Source organism: Opisthocomus hoazin, chromosome 13, assembly GCF_030867145.1.
Source record: "Opisthocomus hoazin isolate bOpiHoa1 chromosome 13, bOpiHoa1.hap1, whole genome shotgun sequence".
Taxonomy (NCBI): domain Eukaryota; kingdom Metazoa; phylum Chordata; class Aves; order Opisthocomiformes; family Opisthocomidae; genus Opisthocomus; species Opisthocomus hoazin.
Genome location: NC_134426.1, coordinates 29,502,193 through 29,522,066, shown reverse-complemented (window position 1 = coordinate 29,522,066; position 19,874 = coordinate 29,502,193). Strand labels below are relative to the sequence as shown.

The 19,874-nt window shown below is 46.3% G+C and overlaps 1 protein-coding gene across 3 annotated transcripts in view; it reads left to right on the top strand.

Moving 5' to 3' along the window:
• TTC28 (tetratricopeptide repeat domain 28) overlaps positions 1-19,874 on the top strand; it is a 179,702-nt gene that overhangs the window by 42,355 nt on the left and 117,473 nt on the right. The window contains exon 1 of one of the 3 annotated variants that reach the window (XM_075434967.1): positions 8,325-8,455. The exons of the other annotated variants lie outside the window; for them this stretch is intronic. Within the exon in view, the coding sequence (XP_075291082.1) occupies positions 8,429-8,455 (27 nt within the window). The 5' untranslated portion in view covers positions 8,325-8,428. Of the gene's footprint in view, positions 1-8,324; positions 8,456-19,874 lie in introns of those variants that run through there. 3 annotated transcript variants of the gene reach the window in all.

The window sequence follows — 19,874 nt, the reverse complement described above, 5'->3', positions numbered from 1 at the left end:
GTCTTGCTTGTTGACGTTTTGGACATGGAGTGTACTGGGTTTGGCAGGGATGGAGTCGATTTCTTCATAGCAGACCATACGGTGCTTTGTTTTAGATTTGTGACCAAAACAGTGTTGATAACACACAAATGTTATAGCTGTTGCTGAACTGTGCCTACACAGCATCAAGACTTTCTCTGTTTCTCTGTCTGTGATAGTGCTTCTTTTGTTCTGCCTTTTCTGTCTTATATGTAGAGCTAGAATAGAGTAGAATAGAATAGAAGTAGTACTTAGATATGCATGCATAAATACTTAGTCACAATCGAGGTGCCAACAGAGATTCTTTTGCTATGCTGTGAAAGGAAAGATGATGAAACGGGGCAGTATGTGGTTCTCTTGTTTTCCTTCCTTTCCCCCCCCCCTTCTACAAGGCATGTAGTAGGGCTCTGATTTGGATCAGAGCGTGTTGTAGAGAATGATGCAGTGTTCCACTGTTTATTTTCCAAAGGCTGTGAAATGGATGGAGTTTTGTCACAAGATTCGGTCCATTAATTAAAAGACAACTGCCTAATTTTATGGCAAAAGCCCCAAATGAGGTAGAAAGCATGGACATGCATTTGCATGCCCTCCAAAGATGAGTGGATTTTGGAGGGCTTATTTTACATATTTTACATATTTCCACATTGTGGCTTACCCATCTCTGCACTGTAGGCAAATCTTTGGTGGATATACTTGCTGCCTCCTGTTTCTGCTCGTCAATGATACGTGTTACAGAACCATAAAATCATGGAATGGTTTGGGCTGGAAGGGACCTTAAAGATCATCTAGTTCCAACCCCCCTGCCATGGGCAGGGACACCTCCCACTAGACTGCGTTGCTCGAAGTCCTGTCCAGCCAGGCCTTGGACACTTCCAGGGAGGGGGCGTCCACAGCTTATCTGGGAAACCTATTTGTGTGCCTCACCACCCTCATGGTAAAGAATTTCTTCCTTATATCTAATCTAAATCTACCCCCTTTCAGTTTAAAGCCGTTACGCCTTGTCCTATCACTACATGCCCTTGTCGAAAGTCCCTCTCCAGCTTTCTTGTAAGCCCTTTCAGGTACTGGAAGGCTGCTCTAAGGTCCCCCCGGAGCCTTCTCTGGTCCAGGCTGACCAGCCCCAACTCTCTCAGCCTGTCCTTGTAGGAGAGGTGTTCCAGCCCTCAGATCATTGTTGTGGCCCTCCTCTGGACCTGCTCCAACAGGTCCATGTCTTTCCTGTGCTGAGGGCTCCAGAGCTGGACGCAGGACTACCAGGGAGGGGGGTCTCACCAGAGCTGGGCAGAGGGGCAGAATCCCTTCCCTCGCCCTGCTGGCCACGCTGCTGAGGATGCAGCCCGGGCTGCGAGCACACGTTGCTGGGTCATGTTGAGCTTCTCATCAACCAGCACCTTCAGGTCCTTCTCCTCAGGGCTGCTTTCAATCCATTCTCCGCCCAGCCTGTATTTGTGCTTGGGATTCCCCCGACCCATGTGCAGGACCTTGCACTTGGCCTAGTGGAACTTCATGAGGTTCGCATGGGCCTGTGTCTCAAGGCTGTCCAGGTCCCTCTGGATGGCATCTCGTCCCTCCAGCGTGTCGACCCCACCACGCGGCTTGGTGTCATCAGCAGACTTGCTGAGGATGCACTCAATCCCACTGTCCACTGTATGGTTTGGGTTGGAAGGGACATTTGAAATCCATCTATTCAGCCCACTTGTTATTAGGCAAATACCACTCCAAGGTAGATTTGCTTGCTGAGGAAAATAGTTACAAATGAGTGCCCGGAAGCCAGGGTGATGAATCATAAGGAGAGACACATGCAGTGCAGTGTCCTGTGTTCCCTGTGACCAGCATGGAAGAGACATCTGTGCAAGAGTACATTCCCTCAGTCCTAGCTCAGGTATCAGTACTTGAGAGGGGACTCTGTATCGCAACAAGATTAGCCCTAATCTTGTATTAACCTATTTAATCACTTTATGGTACCACTGTATAATTTGTAATTAGTAACAGGCACCTACAGTCCTCAGATAATTTGGCCTGTGTGACCACACCCCTCCAGCTTCATGAATCCAGTTGCCAGGGATAAATGCTGGAGGCTTTTTCCTTTTCTTTCAGCTCAGTTCAGTTCTGCATTTCTTTGAACTAATTTGTGCTACAACTCTCGAATTAGTCTTAAGCAACCAGTTCTTCTCAGCTGCTTCTCCTGTCAGAAGTGGTATTTTCCAGATAAGTATATCCTCATTTTTCAAAGCCCTCTCCTTGGTTTTTCAGCCTGGATTATAACCTTGTGAAAAGAGCTTTTTCTGCTTGACTCAACAAAGTATTTTCTGAAGTGACTTTTAGTCTTTTGAAGAGAGTCAGCTGCTGGGATGTGAACCCCAGGTAACGTAATAATGAAAATAATCCCTGCTACTGCTATACAGCGTAGAACAATCAATCCGTATTATCAAGAGAACAGGGTGAAATGCTATAGTCCAGTAGTGAAATGCAACAGGAACAAAACATAGATGGAAGAGAAGACCAGTGTAATATGCAAAAAGTTTGTAGGACCTTGAACTGCTTTCCTAGTCTACTGTATTCTGGCCCTTTACTGCGCCCTGTCTCTGATGCGTGTAGTATGATAATGCTAAGTGGCGCCAGCACCTTTAATATAACTTCGTACTGCTCTCTTCCTATGTAAAGAAAGGTAGATTGCGTGCCCAAAGCACCTTTAGTGTGGAGCTTGGAAGTAAATTTTCATTGTAAGTTGCACACGAACTTGACATAAATTAACATCTAGAGATGGGTTAGCATTTGCTGATTTCTGGTAATCTAGAGAAGTGAGATTCTTTTCATAACTCCACTTGATTACTACACTTCAAGGGAGTTCTCTTCTCCCAGACTCGGAGAATTTTCTGAAATACTTTCCCTCTTTCATAGTTCACGCTTGCTTAGCAGCTGCAGTAGCTCAGATGAAGTGTGCTATATCTGATCTTTAAACAATTACAAGGTGCCGTATTTGTGTTCAGCATGCTAGTTTGAGCCAGACGATTTGATACACACAGAATCATTGTAATGAATTGAAAGCTGCTTTAATAAATTCAGAAATAAAAGGATTTTGTTTTATTATGCTTCATGAATTTGCCAAGGGAACTTGGCTATTAGGAGCTTGGTCTGCATCCCTTTTGCTGTGTTGGTGTATTGTTAACTGCTAAAATGCTGGCATCTTTCAGACCAGTCTGATGAGTTCACACAAAAGTATACATTGTTAGATCAAGTTGTTACTTTAAATCTTTATGTGCCTGCTGAATACTGTCCAATTTAGCTGCTTGCTAAACTGTAGACTGACACAATAAACTGAATTCTCATACACTTTGGATAGCCTAAACTTGTAGTCTGCTCACCAAGCCATCTCCAGCAGGACTTTTTTCTACTTGCAGTATATTTGATTGCTTCCAGGTGATGCACTTTGGTTGAGTAGAGGGAATTTCGAGGTGTAACTAAGGTATTAGAACTTAGAAGTTATTAAAAAATGAAAGGTTATACAAAAAAGGAGACAGTACACCAAATAGTTCTAGGTTCTTGCCAAAGATTAATTTGAAAAAGACACTTTAAAAGATTTCATTGAGTTGCAAGATTGAGATCTAATATCAGCTGTGTCTTAATAACACACAGCTTTCTTCTATGTTAGTCAACATCCTTAGGAGAAAAGGAACAGGTGTTTGGCACAATATACTGGACTGTCAGATCCACAGTCTGAATTTTAAAAATACCAGTAAATCAGGGAGAAAAAAAAAAAAAGATACTGGTATAGCCAATCATTTTGCTGGATGGTTTTATGCCAACCAGCCCAAATGCTGACCATTAATAACTTATAAATATTGGAAGGAATAAAATATGTTTATTCCTTATTGATGTATGTTTGGAAGAGAAAACTCTATTCCCTGGGAGCTCCTGTCACAGTGTCCAGAAGTGTGGACCATTCGCTCAGCGTGGATTCGCAATACTGTTTCTTAGGTAGAAGAGATGTCAGTAACCTGTGACAGGCTCTATGAATGGGGCATAATCCTGTATGGGAATGATGGCACATGGCTTTCCAGACACAAGCAGTATTTTGAGCCAGGGATGCTGAGGAGGAGAGCTGGTTGTTACTTTTCAGCCATTTTGCCTTGAATGAACTGAGAGGCATTTAACTTTGATGGACCAACATTATCATCTACTTCGTATTCGTATTATTACACAACTTGTCCACTGATTCAGACTGAACTGTAAAAAGCACTGGCACCTGAATTTTCTTAGCTTTGCTGATTACTTGAGAAAGTGAATTGGTTCACTTCGAAATGGACGTGAGGATTCCTTTTTCATGATGGAGGAGGTGGAAGCTGCCAGCATAAGAGGATGGTTTCAGCGTTTTCTGGCAATTGAATCACTACATACGGAGTGGCTTCCAACCTGTTAAGAGAAACTGGGACCTTAAACACAAAAACAAAAATCATACTGCATTGTGTTTAATCTTAAAGAATTCAGATGACTCTGATTTTGAAAGACTGAATAAAGTTTTCCATTTCCTTCAGATGCCAGGCTTTTATATTGCCTTTATTCTGGGTATTTTCTATAGCTTTCAAAATAGTGCCAACATTATTTCTTTTTTAACAGCAGAAAAAAAAAAGTTTAAATATAGCGGAAATGCCAATCACTGGAGTAAGAATTATGATTAGGAGTGAACCAGCTCACTCCCTTTTGTGACAGGTGTATATGCACAGCTCCTGCTTTGCTTCCTGCTAATTATCTTTACTCAGGAAGAGTTTCAAAAACCTCCTGTTGATCATGTCAAAACAACACATTTTGCAATCTGTCCATGAATTAAATTAAGTTTCTTTCTGACAGCATCATGGTAAATGGCATTGTCTGATTTTAAGCATTTATTTTCTGTACTCGAATACTGACTCTGCCATTTACAGAACTCTTTAGAATTGGCAATGCTAGTTTTTAAATTTATGGAAATCAATGAGTTTCAGGGCACACTGGCGCTACTGCTAGTATAATAGAAGGGCATAGCTCCACGATACACTAGCTCTGATGAGTAAAACCAGATGGAGTTCCTTTTCTGCACTGCCACACCTGCTCTTTTCTGTCCCTAGTGCTTTTCAAAGCTTTATTTTTCACTTGCATCTTCTTGGCAATTTAATTTCTAGCATGCTGCCACAAGAACTGTCAGTAATCCAGATGAAGTTGTGTGAATAGAAACACAGAACTGAGAGCAGGTGTTTGAGGGTAGCGCAGGACAAGATGGGAACTACTGAAGGTGGCTTGTTGACCGAGGCTGATGTGTTCTGGATCTGTTGCCTGAGCTTTGTCTTCATTCTGGAATATGCAGAGTCATTGTGGCAGCAATGCAACCTCTGACCACAGAGGCTCTGAGCTGACACACCCCATATGACTTAGCTGCTCTTGTCTCCGTGTGATCTGAGGCACACCATCCTTCAGCACTGAGGAGCTGCAATGAAGAGAAGCTGTTTCATTTCCAAGGGACCTAGCAGTGAATATTTGTTGATCTGTGCTGTGTTTTAATACTACATTTGCTGTTACATTTATTGTTGACCTCTGACATGCACTGTTAGTCATTCATCGTAGCAATGGAAACTATGACTCCACACCATTTCAATAATAGAAAATCCAATTAAATTGTGTTGTGTCTGTGTATTAAGGATTTTTAACTCTCCTGAGAGTCCCTGCTCTTTTTTAGAAAATTGTCTCAGAACAGTACCAAGAGCTCAGGCTAAAGCTTTGCAATTTTAGCATAACCTGCTTCTCAGAGATGGCCGGAATGCTTAAGCTGCCCAGCTTTACCTTCTGTCTGCAGCATTGTTATCAATGAGGAAAGCACAGTGGAACAAATACTCCAACCACAATATAAAGCGGCAACCACACCGAGATTCCAGTAATAAACTTCTGGTTAAATTTGTTGAACAAGCAAATGAGAGATAAGGTGCTGCATCTCTCCAGGGTTGGGCCTTGTGTCTTCTGTCCCTCGCAAGGAGCACTGTGCGCATTTACTGCATTTCACCTGTGGCCTCCATGCTGCCGTCTCGGGTCAGCTGAGGGCACCGATTGACTGAGAATCAAATCAGTTCTTACATCCTTGTCCTGGTTTCGGCTGGGATAGAGTTAATTTTCCTCCCAGTAGCTGCTGTGTTTTGGATTTAGTATGAGAAGAATGTTGGTAACACCGATGTTTTCAGTTGTTGCTATGAAATCAAGGACTTTCTCCAGTGTCCCATGTTCAGCTCCTGAGCAGGCGTGCGGGAGCTGGGAGGGGGCACAGCCGGGCAGCCAGCCCAGGCTGGCGGAGGGAGATGTTCCACACCAAGGATGTCATGATCAGTTTATCAGTGGGGGTTGGCCGGGGGGGCAGGAGGCTCTTGGCTCTTCTTGTTTCCTTGAGTTCAAATCCTCTCTAGTCTGGGGGTTCGAACTTTTTTAGGAATTTTGTGATTTTGGGGTTCTGTGATCACTGCTCAGGGACTGTCTGCTAATCAGTCATCGGGTGGTAAGAGAAAGTGTACTGTGTATAGTTTGTTTTGCATATTCATTATTATCATTAGTATTATTAGTATTTCCTTCATTGCCTTATTAAACTGTCTTTGTCTCAACCCACGAGTTTCCCCTTTTGTCCATTCTCCTCCCCACCCTGCTGGGGGGAAGGGGAGGGGTGAGTGAGCGGCTGTCTAGTGCTTAGCTGCTGGCTGCTGGGTTAAACTACAACAGTCCTACAGCAGGATATTGGTAAGAATGCACTTTATGGACCACATTTTGAATCTTGCATGTTTTTTTTATCCAGATAAAGCTCAATATTGATAATTTTTATGGATTTTTTCAGTCCAACAAGTTTTACAGGTCCTGTACAACAGCAGTATACTATAGTATATAGCAGTAACAGTAGTATATGGTAGTTCAATAACTTACAGTTTCTCAATTTGATGGATACAAAAGATGTATTAAGAATTCTGCTTCGGGCCCCAGTGAATTCTGCATAGGTGCTGGGATTGCTGTGTCTCCTTTGATTTTCTTCCACTATAACAATCCAAATGCTTCAGCCACACGTGATGCGCGTGAGACGATCTAGGGTGACCGGAAGAAACAGATGCATTGAATAGGAAATGAGATCATCCTACTTTGTTTATCCATTTCCCCTGGAGGTGAGCTCGAAGAACAGAACAGGCTCTTCTCCCCAAAAGATCCTCGGCTGTTTGCTCTATAGATCATTTTTATACTGTGTTGCAAGCACCACGACACAGGGTGAATTTGGCCTTGTCATCGCTTTGTGTGTTTGGTTTTAATACATGGTGGGACTTGTAGCTTTTCCGTTGAGCTCAGCCTTTGGGTATTGCCTCACAGTATTTCCAAAAGCCAGGACGCTCTTTCCCCTGGTGAACCCCAAGCTTTTGCGTTTTGAGCATCATGAGTAAACTACGTTCCCCACTGCTTTAAACCACCGTCTTGAATTCCGCTCTGGGGAAAAAAAGCCCCTGCGAGGGAGAACAGCCTTGTTTTGCTGCTTTGACCTGCGTGCAGCTGGGGTGCCAAGGGGTCGGGCGTCAGGCGGGGCCGCCAGCGCAGACGCCCCGAGCTAGGCTTTGTTCGCAGCACGTCTTTCTGGCAAGCGAGCGGGACGGGACGGGACGGGCAGCCGCCGGCGGGCTGCGGGGCCTCACCCAGCGCCCCGCGCCTCGACCCGGCCTGCGCGGGCCGCCAGCGCCCTGCGTCCTGCCGGGTGAGCCGGGCTGCACCGGCCCCCGCTCCTTCCCGCGCGCCTCTTCCCCTCGGTACTCCCCGTCCGCACGCCGCAGCTCCGCCGGCACCGCGCCTGGGGCGCCGGGCAGCCGCGGAGCGGAGGCGCAGAGCGGCCGCGAGAGGGGGCGGCACCGGCGCCTCTGTGTGCCGCGGCCGCCTGCTGGCCCGGAGGCTCGCGAGCGGCTCGGCCTGCGGCGGGCGGGGCGGGGCGGGGCGCGGCGCGGGCGGCGGCAGGACCCGGGGGCTCCCGGCGGCGCGGCGGGCTCTGCCGGCGCCCGCGCCCCTCTGGCTCCGTGCGCGGCGGAGCGGCGGGCGGCGCCGGGCCGGGCCGGGTCGGGTCTCGCCTCGCCCCACACGCGTCCCGGGCGGCCGCGCACGATGTGCCCGAAAGCCGCGGCTCCCTGCGGGCCGCGGGCGTGAGCGGCGCTGGCAGGGCGCGGCGGAGCGGCAGCGGCGGAGCCGGCCGCCGCCGGCTGAGGAGAGCCCCGCTCCTATGGCCCGCGCGGCGGGGCCGGCTCCTCTCCCGCGGGCACGGCGGGGCGCGGCGCGGGCCTGACGGCGGGGCCGGGCAGCATGACCGCGGGCTGCGGCCCCGCTGCGCTCGCCGCCAGCACCCCAGCGCGACCTTGATGCTCCGCGTCCCCGCTCTACAAATATGATGAAATGGCAGCCCCGGAAGAAGGTGGGTGGCGAGGCGGGGCAGCGCCCGCGGCCGGCGCCCCCGGGCCGGGCTGCCCCGGCAGGCGCGGGCGTGGCGGCGGGGCCGGCCCCCCCCGTCGCGGTCCCGGGGCCGGCCGGGCCGAGCGCGGCCGTCGCGGGAGGCGTCGCGAACTTCTCTTGTCCCTGCGGTGGCTGACGCCGAGGGGAAGCGGGCGCCGGCCGCGGGGAGCGGCGGCCGGGCCGGGCCGGCTCCGCCGAGGGGCCCGGGCCGGCCTGCGGAGCCGCGGGGTCGCTGTCCCTTGCGCTCGGCCGCGGCGGGGCCCGGGCGGCGGCGGGCCGTCAGCCTGGCTCTCGGGCCGTGTCCTAATATGGCTGCTCGGCTGGAGCGGCGGCGGCTGCCTGCGGAGGGGAGGCCGGGCGCGGCTGTGGCCGGGGCACCCTCGGCGTGTCGATGCGGGGACTCTGGCGCCTGGCCGGGCGTCCTGCTTCCAGCACGCTTGGCAGGGCTGTTTATTGACATTCTTTTAAGGGGAAACCTAGCAAACTGGATGTGCTGTGCGGCCCCTCCTCGGCAGTGACCCCCTGCTCCTGGCAGCTGTGGACTGTTACACTTTTTATTTTCTTTTTTTTTTTTTTCTCCTTTGGAAAAACCTGCTTGAACCGGCAGGGCTCGTTCTTTCTTCGTAGCATGATGTGCGATACTGTGTTTTACATCAGGGAAGAAATAGGAATCATATGTGAAATGCATGACAGCATCTCTCGCTTTGAGTGCTAGACACTGAAATAAATGGTGCTTCAAAACGTCCTGATTGGAGTGGGGATTGCCACTGCATCTCTGGGTAATCCATCAGGCTTTGTGTCACTGATGCCTCATCTCTTTTCAGCTGCTCTGGAGCCAGTCCTTCAATTTGTTCAAGCATGCAATTGCTTCTAGTGAGAGGATTTTTTATTTCAAATCGTCGTGTCTTCAGCAGGATAAACAGATGACGGGCAAGCTCGGTGGGAGCATCTGTGCACTTTCCAAGCCCCTCTCTGCCTCCTTTCAGACTGTTTTTAAGATGTCTACAAGCTATAGATTTTTAAATGTCTGTTTTTACAATTTTCGACTGAATGTGCAGTCACTTGTGTGGTTATGGCTATGGAAACCCCTCCAGGCCGTAGTTACAGCAGTATCGACTGAACCACTGAAATATTATTCTTGGCTGCTGGCTGGACTCCTCGGCTCTGGAAGATTCTGTTTCGAGTGTCAGGATTCACTCGGCAGTATTGGCTCACCCTCTTATGCTTAAATCATGATCTCAGATGTTGTGTTTTTTTTTTTCTCTGCGTTACTGTCTCTGTCCGAATTGAGTTGATTCTGGGCAACCGAATTTGATTGTGTAGAGGGTATAGAAGATAGCCGAATTCGTCTGAACTGTCAAGCATCTTACTAGTCTGAGCGAGAAATAATTCCTTCTCCTGCTATGATGTGATGGAAACTATGTTCTTGTTGTAATAGGTTCTGTTTTCAACTGTAGAACCAGTAAAATCTCAGCAGAGGTAATTTTGTCAGTGTTGCCAGCGTACTCATGTGTGTAGCCAGGATTTCTGCTGGCCTGGCCTGAGTGCCTTTGTAGTGTTGCAGTCATGTGCTTTACAGAGCGGTTTCAAGAAAATGACTCATGGAAACCGCTTGAGAAGGCACTGCTGCTCCATTGCTTCACAGAAGACAAAATGAGAAGGACAGTATAGTAGATAGTGTTCCTGTAGCCCTTGGTCATTTGTAGCTGTTGGTCATTTCTGAAAGTGCCTTCTGAGAAGTGATTTGCCTGCCTTTTCCCTGTGAAGATATCCAAATATGAGACCTGTCAGTACAAAAGCTGAATGTGTGTGCTGCTGTACCGAGTTAGGAGTCTTGTTTTATTTATTAGATTTGTACTCCTGTTATTTTGGTTTACCCACATGTTTTTTTTATTATTACGTGTTTAAGGTGTTTTGTTCGTTGCTTTTACAACTGTTAAAGCGTGCAGCGTAGGATTGCATGCAGTTTGTTAGTCCTGTGTATAAACCTGCAGTAAGCTCCTTTGTTTGGTGATGCTAAGGTACAACTGTCGCCTGTAGCGCGTAAGGCATTATTTTGTCTTCAGCTAAAGAAAAAGAGTTCGCATGTGACTGAAATATTTTTTTCCTGTTGAAAACCATGTCTGTTTTTCGAAGTTTAGAAAATTACTATTGTTTACTAAATTTTGCCACAAGCAGCAGAACTAATAAGGACTCTTCCTGTGGACTGCCATGACTTGTCTCTGATGTTGTTTCCCCTCAGGTTCCTGCTGCATCTCTGTCTGGCAGGTGGCTGGTTCAGAGCAGGGTTCATGCTGGTGGCCTGGGCGGCTGCTGCTGCTGGAAGATGTTTCTCTGGCAAACGGCCGGTAGGCCCAAAAGCCATCAGCACCAGGCTGGGCGGACAGGTGGGCTGCCAGTGCGTTGTGCAAGCCTGTTCCCTTGGGAAGCCAGGCTGAAATTCAAGCATAAGGTGTCCAGTGCCGTAGGGTGGGCACAACTGCACTGACAAACTCTCAGGAGGTTAGTAATTAAATTATACATGATCTGGCTACAGATATGGCTGATGCGTTATATTGATTATATTCTTTGAAAAGCATAAAATTAGCTGTGTTAAGATGCTGAGTGGCTCAGGCTGCAGGAACTACATCTTTCTTTTCAGACTGTCCCTTATCACAGCCTCTTTTTGAAGCCTCCTTTGACTTCAGGGTACAGCTTGCTGGAAGGATGTGTGTGCCGTGTGTACTGTCCTGGGGATGCTCGCTCAGTCGGCTCCCTGGGGAATGAAGTGGTCTGCGCTGTGGTCCTTTTTGCTTGATCTCATTGCCCCAGACTCGCCTCGGGCTGCTCCCACCCATCATAGAATCACGGAATCACAGAATAGTAGGGGTTGGAAGGGACCTCTGTGGGTCATCTAGTCCAACCCTCCTGCCGAAGCAGGGTCACCTACAGCAAGCTGCACAGGACCCTGTCCAGGCGGCTCTTGAATATCTCTAGAGAAGGAGACTCCACAACCTCCCTGGGCAGCCTGTTCCAGTGCTCCGTCACCCTCAGAGGGAAGAAGTTCTTCCTCATGTTCAGGTGGAACTTCCTGTGCCTCAGTTTGTGCCCATTGCCCCTTGTCCTGTCACTGGGCATTGGATTCATTCAGACTCCAACTCTAAACTCCAACTATCATCATCAAATCATCAAATCATCAGCTAGGATTTGTGCAGCCTCTTGGCGGAGGGAAGAAGAGAATGGCTTGGATAGTGGTGTGTTCTTGTTTGCTAATGCAGATTCTTTTACCTGTGAATAATAATAATAACAGTAGTAAAAAAAGCTGTAGTACTTGTGGTCACATAATGGGATACTGTAGTTCAGGTAACAGAGCATTCCTTTCAGAATTATTAAAACCAGCAAGTTGAAAAAAGTGATGCTTCAAGTTGATTGAACGTACCTTGTTTGTTATGCAGGAGCAATGTGGTAAATTTTGCCTGCTTAAGCAGCCTGATAACAGAAACTGTTTTAGATACTAAAAAAAATTGCATATAGGAGTCATTTGCTACTCAGTTATGATGATTAAATGCTGGACAAAACCTGTAATCACTGACTGTCACATGTAGATTTCATGAAGGATTCAGTGAATCATTAATAACAGCACAGTAATGAACTTCAATATCCCTTTTGTTACTGACATGCAAAAGTTATGTATATTTACCAAGAGCATGTCAGTAAGAGGGTTCATTCATGTATACTAACTCCTCTATAAACAAATAGCTTTTTCAGTTTTCCTCCAGTACAGAAAAAAAAAAATGCTCTTAGCAAATTGATGCAAATTTCATTGTATTTCTGCTATAACTCTCTTTGAGATCTGTATTGTTCTTTTGAAATCTGGATCTACAGTATTATGATACATCAAAGTGTTCTGTTTTAATTTTAAGTAGGTGCTCAAGAATGTAACAGTGCATCTCATCTTGGTCACTGTCGTTTTTAAAAAGCGTTAACAGTAGGATCCAAAAGCTCAGACTTTTTTTTTTTTTTTTTTTGGTTTCCTTTTAGCCTGTAACTGTGCGCCACAATTCATGGCTCCATCTGTCCATGCTGCGACTTAATCTGGGCATGCGCGTCCACTTCTGCATGGATGAAGAGGAACCCTGTTTAGAGTTGTTTAGAGTTGGAGTTTAGAGTTGGAGTCTGAATGAATCCAAACACCTTCTGTGAGACAGTGCCTATTAATTCTATTAGAAACAATGGATTATCTTTTTGTGACCTTACTCTTGTCTGTAACGGTGCTTGCGTGGCCTGTTACGCGGAAGCACTGTTGGGAAAATACAATGAATGCAATCTGTATTGTATCGCTTGTAAAATGTCACAGGTTGTAGAGTTCTTTTCTGTAGGGAACAGAACAGACTGATTCCCGGGCAGGCTGCTTGTGTGAAAGTAACCTTTTTCCTCCATGTTGCGTGGTGAAATTAGTTGTGCTACAGAACAGAAAAGGAGGACTGAGAAATGCTTGCAAGACAATAATTTCTGCAAAGGAGCTCGAGCTTAGTTGACCCGTGGACACTTAGGTTCCTTCCTCTACAGGTTAGTAGGTTACGGGCAATACTGGGGTGGATTGCATCACCTTTTACCAATGTGGCAAGTGCTCTGATTTTCCAAGCTGGAAAATCAAACCTGTTTTGCAGAATTCTGCTCATACTGGGTGAAAATAAGCAGATTGATTTCCCCCACCCCTGCTTCTTCACCCCAGTTTTATAACTGGCAGTTATCAGAGAGCACTTAAAAGCATTCCTGGTAAGCTTGCCTAGCTCTATTTCTTGAGAGGCTTTTAAAATCTAAATCTACCCTCTTATATGCTTAAATAAACAAAAATGGATAGTATTCCTGACCTGTTAAATATTGTAGATCTTTTCCATTTAAGGCCATACAGTACTAGGCTCTGGAATGATGTTACGCCTGAATTCATAGCAATCTGAGCTGGTAATCTGTCTGCAGAGTGATAGAGCTCTGTCCTGCTTTCCTCTAACAGTGACCTGGAATGAAGAAGCTTCTTCCAAAGCTGTCTCGTCAAAGGAGGTGTAGGCCCTGGGGTTAGACCAGCTGCCGATCACAGGGCTTTGGTTTTTGGACTTCTCAGGGTAAACGTTATCTCCAAACCTTTACAAGCTGTGGCTGCAAGAGGCCTGCTTGCTCCAGATTTCGGAAGGTTGTGGCCTTGTGATGGATTTGTTTGGTTGGTTTTGTGCTTGTTTGTAGTTTTAGAAAGAGAGAGCCTTGAGAAGGAAAGGCTGAGAGGAGATCTTGCTGCTGTATGAGCAGAAGGAGGCATCTAAGGAGAGGGTGTAGAGGAAATAGAGAGACTCTCCTTGGAGGTGCGTGGGGGCAGGTGGGAGGCAATGGATACAACTCTGAATATAGGAAATTCTGACTAGATGCAAGGAGAAAATGTTTTACCATGAAAGTTGTCAAATACTGAAACAAGGTTATATCTAACTTCAGCGCATTGCTAGCAAAGGTATGGCTGTTGAAGTTTACATTTTTGTTCATTTCTATCATTTAGTAGCGTGTGTTACCTGGATGCCCTTTGTTCAGCAGTGATTAAAATTGCTGTGGCTCCTGGATGCTTCAGGGGAGAATGAGTGAGAGGGGGAGAGCTTTCCAGTACTGTGTTCTGTTTGTGAAGAGTTTTGTGCAGTAGTAAATGAAACTTTTGAAAGAGCACATAATTTCAAAACAAAAAATGCATATTCAGCAATTGATTTTGTTCTCCTGTTTCTGATTCACAGAAGTGTTACTCCTTTGTGGTGTGGTATGTGGATGAGCCATGAAAGGTTCAGCACAGAAGGGGAGAGTATGAGGGTACTCCCCCAGAGGAAAGCTGGCTAGGTGGGAACAGGGCTTGATGTGATGTCTCTGCTGGTTTCTTACTTCCCCCCTGTGAAGTCCTGATCAGTCCTGCCCCGTACCGCCACAAGATGTGATGGAATGTAATGTGCAATTTGTAACTACAGTGCCTTACCCAAAGTTATTAATATGTGATAGAGTTTTTACATCTTGACTTTCAGTCTCATAGATGTAATAAGATGATGTGACACCTGATTGGTTTTGCAAACTCTCTTTCTGTGCTTTGAACACAGTAAAGACCGAGCAGTTTTTGAGGGGACCAGCCCCCCAGCCTTTATTGTTTTTGTCCTTTGCTATCAGATTGCTGTTCCCTTTTGTCATCTGTGGGACTTGTGTTTCGGGGTCTTCTGCTGTATGGATTACTGACTTCCACCTGTCTGAATATTTAGGGTCTTGCAGCGTGGTGAAGATTGGCCCTTTGATAATACTCTTTAACTGGTGGGTAGAGCATGAGCTTTAATAAGCTTCGTTTGAAAGCAAATTTTCTAAAATGCGTGGAAGATGCTATGCTATGAGCAAGCTCAATCCATCACTGTTTTTTCAGGTACCGCAGAAGTGTAGCGGACACTGCACTACCTCTTGTCGTGGGCTTAGAGCAAGCTCCATTTTGCTGTACTGCTGGAACCCCAGTCTGTGCCCTAGCAGCATAGGATTGGGAGTAAGGTATAAACAGGGATATTACATGGTAACCGAGATGTGCAGAGGCAGCAGCAGTCCAGCAGACTCTGTTCCTGTGGTTGGTGACAAGGTATATGGGATAGTACATGCTTATGAAAAATAGTTAATAACTGGCATTACATTTTCCTGACATGCATTTTCCTTATGCACAAGAAGAACAAATGTAAAGCTTAGTTTCTTGTAACCTCTGGTATTTTGGTTGAGTTTATACAGTTTTTACAAGTACTGCAGCAGCTGTTGCCATGCTTGTCCTTATTACCCAAAAAGAAGGCGTATCAAAATGCTGTCTTCAAGCCTTTCATTTACTCGACAGAAAAGAACTTCGTTAGACAATGCAATATTATAACTTGATCTTCCTTTGAGTTAATCTGTGGGTCTGGTTTATTCCTCCTCTTCTCTGCATGCACTTTTTAAAGTCTGTATCTTTTAGGCTTTCATAATAACCTAACGATAGGGTCATCGGATAGGGATCGGTGATTCTTCTTGTTATTATCAAAGATAGATACATATCCTGGCAGAGCAGAACTGTGGATTAAGCAATGTGGTGACAACATATAATTCACTAAGAAACAATTCCTTCTATATTTCTTAAATAGAGCATTTCATAGGACTGCTGTTTGTACTAAGTGCTATACTGGAGAATTTCAAAGTAGAAGATAATTACTTGTAATTATGGAAATTTCTGCAAGGGAAATTGTCTTAATTTGTTCCTGTTAAGAAATGGCATTTGAATCCTTTTAGGAGATTAATGCAGTCTTCCTTCATTACCGTGAGTGGGTTTTGTAACCTTCTGGTATATCTAAAATCACCCTTTAAATCCTGCTCATCTGTTTGAATTTCTACGAAAACTTAGTTTGGTTTAGAAGAAAAATTAATAACATGCACAAAGATTCTCTGAAGCTGGGTCTGTTATTTCAAGAACTGACAAAAGAGGTTAAAGATGAGCATACAGAAGCACAAGAAGAAAGTTAAATGTGGATGAAGGTGTCGAAAGAGAATTTGATACTCAGCAAAGGTAAGAACTTATTCCTTACAGCAAAGTTGTGAGGTGTGCACGTTGTACATGTGTGTTTTGGTAATCGTGGATGCCAAGTCCAAGCGAAACTTCAAGTGTGGTTTGTCAGCTGTGTGGATAAGAAGCCTTTTCAGTGCAGGGCAAACTGGAGAAGATCATAACAAAGTAAACAAATGGGAAAAGGAAACGGATGTGACTAGACCGTTATTTCTGGGTCAGTACAACATGTTATTCCCCTGTGTGGAAAGCATGTGAACCCATGCTGCCTGCATGCAAAATCAGAAGTCTTTCAGATGTAACTAACCTGGTGCAATGCTCAAACACGTGCACCCTGCCTCTCAGCGAGGCTGATGTCCTTGCTTGGCACTGTGTTACAGAGCTTCCATTTAAATAAAGGCCAGTGTCTCTGTCCTGTTTTGCAGAGCTAAACTTGTGTCAAATTGGCTTTATAGACACTGCTCTGCATGGTTTGTTATCTTGCTGTATTTGTGTATGTTTATCAGATTTCTGTATTTGAACTGAACACTGGAAAAGCATTTCATGATCTGGAGTCTTTCTGACAAGTTTGAATGTCACTTCTCAATGTTAGGTTGAAAAAATGAAGTCCTCAACTGTTCAACTCAAGTGAAATTAGTGCTTTTTAGTGTATTTGTGATATTCTTCTCTGTGCTACTTTATTTAAGCGGAAGTTTATCCCCTACTCTGGTTAATGGGCAATAGGGATAATAGGGATTGTAATAGGGATTCATAGATTCTTAGAATCATAGAATGCTTTGGGTTGGAAGGGAGTTTTAGAGGCCATCTAGTCCAACCCCCTTGCAGTGAGCAGGGACATCTTCAACTGGATCAGGTTGCTCAGAGCCCCATCCAACCTGACCTTGGATATTACCAGAGATTGGGCATCTACCACCTCTCTGGGCAACCTGTGCCAGTGTTTCACCACCCTCATTGTAGAATATTTCTTCCTTATATCCAATCTAAATCTACCCTCTTTTAGTTGAAAACGATTTCCCTTGTCCTGTCACAACAGGCCCTGCTATAAAGCCTCTCCCCATCTTCCTGTAAGCCCCCTGTAAGTACTGAAAGGCTGGTCTGAGGTCCCCCCGCAGCCTTCTCTTTCTCTTCTCTTGGCTGAACAGCCCCAACTTTCTCATCCTGTCTCATGGCAGAGGTGTTCCAGCCCTCGTATCGTTTTTGTGCCCTCCTCTGGCCCCGCTCCAACGAGTCCATGGCTTTCCTCTGCTGAGGGCTCCAGAGCTGGATGCAGGGCTCCCTGTGGGGTCTCACCAGAGCGGGGCAGAGGGGCAGAATCCCCTCCCTTGACCTGCTGGCCATGCTGCTGGGGATGCAGCCCAGGAGCTGGCTTTGTTGAAGCTCCTGAGGTTCGCACGGGCCCACCTCTTCATCTTGTCCAGGTCTCTTTGGCTGACATCCCGTCCCTCAGGCGTGTCGGACTGCACCACTCAGCTTGGTGTCATGTGCAGACTTGCTGAGGGTGCACTCAATCAAGCTGTCTGTGTTGTTGATGGAAATATTAAACAGCACTGGTCCCAATATGGACCCCTAAGGGACACCACTCGTCACTGATCTCCTTTTGGACATTGAGCTGTTGACCACTACCCTCTGGATATGACCATCCAGCCAGTTCCTTATCCATTGAATAGTCCACCCATCAAATCCATATCTCTCCAATTTAGAGAGAAGGATGTTGTGGGGGACCGTGTCAAAGACCTTGCAGAAGTCCAGAAAGGCGAGATCTGTAGTTCTTCCCTTGTCCACTGCCGCAGTCACTCCATCCACAAGGCTACTAGGTTGGTCAGGCAGGACCTGCAGGACTTGGAATCCTCTCCGAGACCATCAGTCTTTGGTTAGCCACAGTTAAAAATGGTGGCAGCGTTTGTCCTGGAATATTTGTTAAAGCTGTATGGATTATGCCATCGGTATAGCTCAGATTCGTTCTCCCACAGACAAGGCTGCGTGAACTGATCCGGACGGACGCTGCCTGCCCCCTGTGCCTGGGCCGTCCACTGTCCCTTGCCCTGGGCTGGCACTGCTGCTCACGCCACGGCGCAGTGAATGGGCCCAGTGCTGGGATGTGGGGAGAGGGCCCACAGAGAGGGTGTGGGGGGCTCAGCTCACCATACTGCGAGGGCCCATCCCGCCGGCAAAGCTGCTGCCGGCTCTGATGGTGCCATGCCACTGCTCAGAGGCCCAAGCCTGGGAGAAACTGTTGGGTTTGGCTTTTTTTTTTTTTTGGACAAGTAGTGAGTCATGTTTTCAGAATTTTTTTTTCCATTACATGGAAATGCAGCTCTCCGTGTCAAAGTTGCTTACTGTTTCTTTTATTCTTTTATTATTTAGTAGCTTGCTACATTTAATGAAGTAAATGAGGATTGTGAGATGAACCTAAGTGTGTGACATTCCAAACTATGTTGTCCTGGTTTTGGCTAGGATAGAGTTAATTTCCTCCCAGTAGCTGCTGCGTTTTGGATTTAGTATGAGAAGAATGATAACGCTGATGTTTTCAGTTGTGATGGAATCAAGGACTTTCTCTAGTCCCCATGCTCAGCTACTGAGCAGGCGTGCAGGAGCTGGGAGTGGGCACAGCCAGGCAGCCAGCCCAGGCTCGCCGAGGGAAATGTTCCATACCACAGACATCATCATCAGTTCATGAATGGGGGTTGGGGGGGGGGGGGGCGGAGGGGCAGGAATCTTCTCTTTTCTGTGAGTTTGAATCCTCTCTGGTCTGGGAGTTTGAACTTTTTTGGGAGTTCAGTCTTTTTCAGGAGTTGCGCGAAATTTGCAAAATCCACAGTTTCTGGGTTCTGTGATAGCTGCTAGGGGCCTCGCTGCGAATCAGTCATCTGGTGGTGAGAAATTGTGTTGTTTTCAATATTGATTATTATTATTATTATTGTTAGTGTTTCCTTTGTTGCCTTATTGAACTGTCTTTATCTCAACCCACAAGCTTCCCCTTTTGTCCATTCTCCTCCCCATCCTGCTGGGGGGAAGGGGAAGGGTGAGTGAGTGGCTGTCTAGTGCTTGGATTTTGCTTGGGTAGAGGTTTGTATCCTCTGCGCTTCTACATCTGGCTTGGAGGAGGCAGGCTTTTCAGCCTGGATTCTGTGTTGTAGAAGTGGCTGAGCAGCCCTGGGGGTAGCCTAGCTGCATGGGGCTTGTTGGTTGAGACGCTTCTCTTGGACGTGTCTGCTGGCACAGGACCCAAATAAAATCATGGAGTTCTGGGAGTTGCCACCACCTTGAATTAATTCAGATGCTATGTATTTGTAAAGAAGCATGCCAAAATACGTTCTGAACTAAACTGCCGTCAGAGTGATAAAACAACTGTCTGATCTCATGGTAAACTATGCTTGTTTTCTTTCAGAATCTTTTATGTTTTTCTTTTTACGTTGTCATTATTATTTTCTTTTCTGTTATCGTTATCTTGTAACCTGTCAGGTGATTATACCAGCTAATCTACCTTGAAGCCCAAGCCTGCAATGGAAGGAAAACTAATTCCATTGATGTTCTGCCAAGTATCTGCATTTCCCTGACAAACCTGCTGTTTTGTAACTTCCTTCGGGAAACACCGCTAAGACAGGCTATCTGTATGCCTCCCATATGGATGATGGCAATGGGCTAGCAATTCTGCCTTCTTTTAAAGTGGAATCACACCTAAGCAGCCATGAATTAACCTCCATAAAACATTCTACTACTTTTACTGTTAAGTGGCAGGAAGGAGGGACTTAGAAGGCTGATACATGAAATATCCAGCTGTGTTATTCATGTTAATTAGGACTTTATAGAGACTGTTATAACT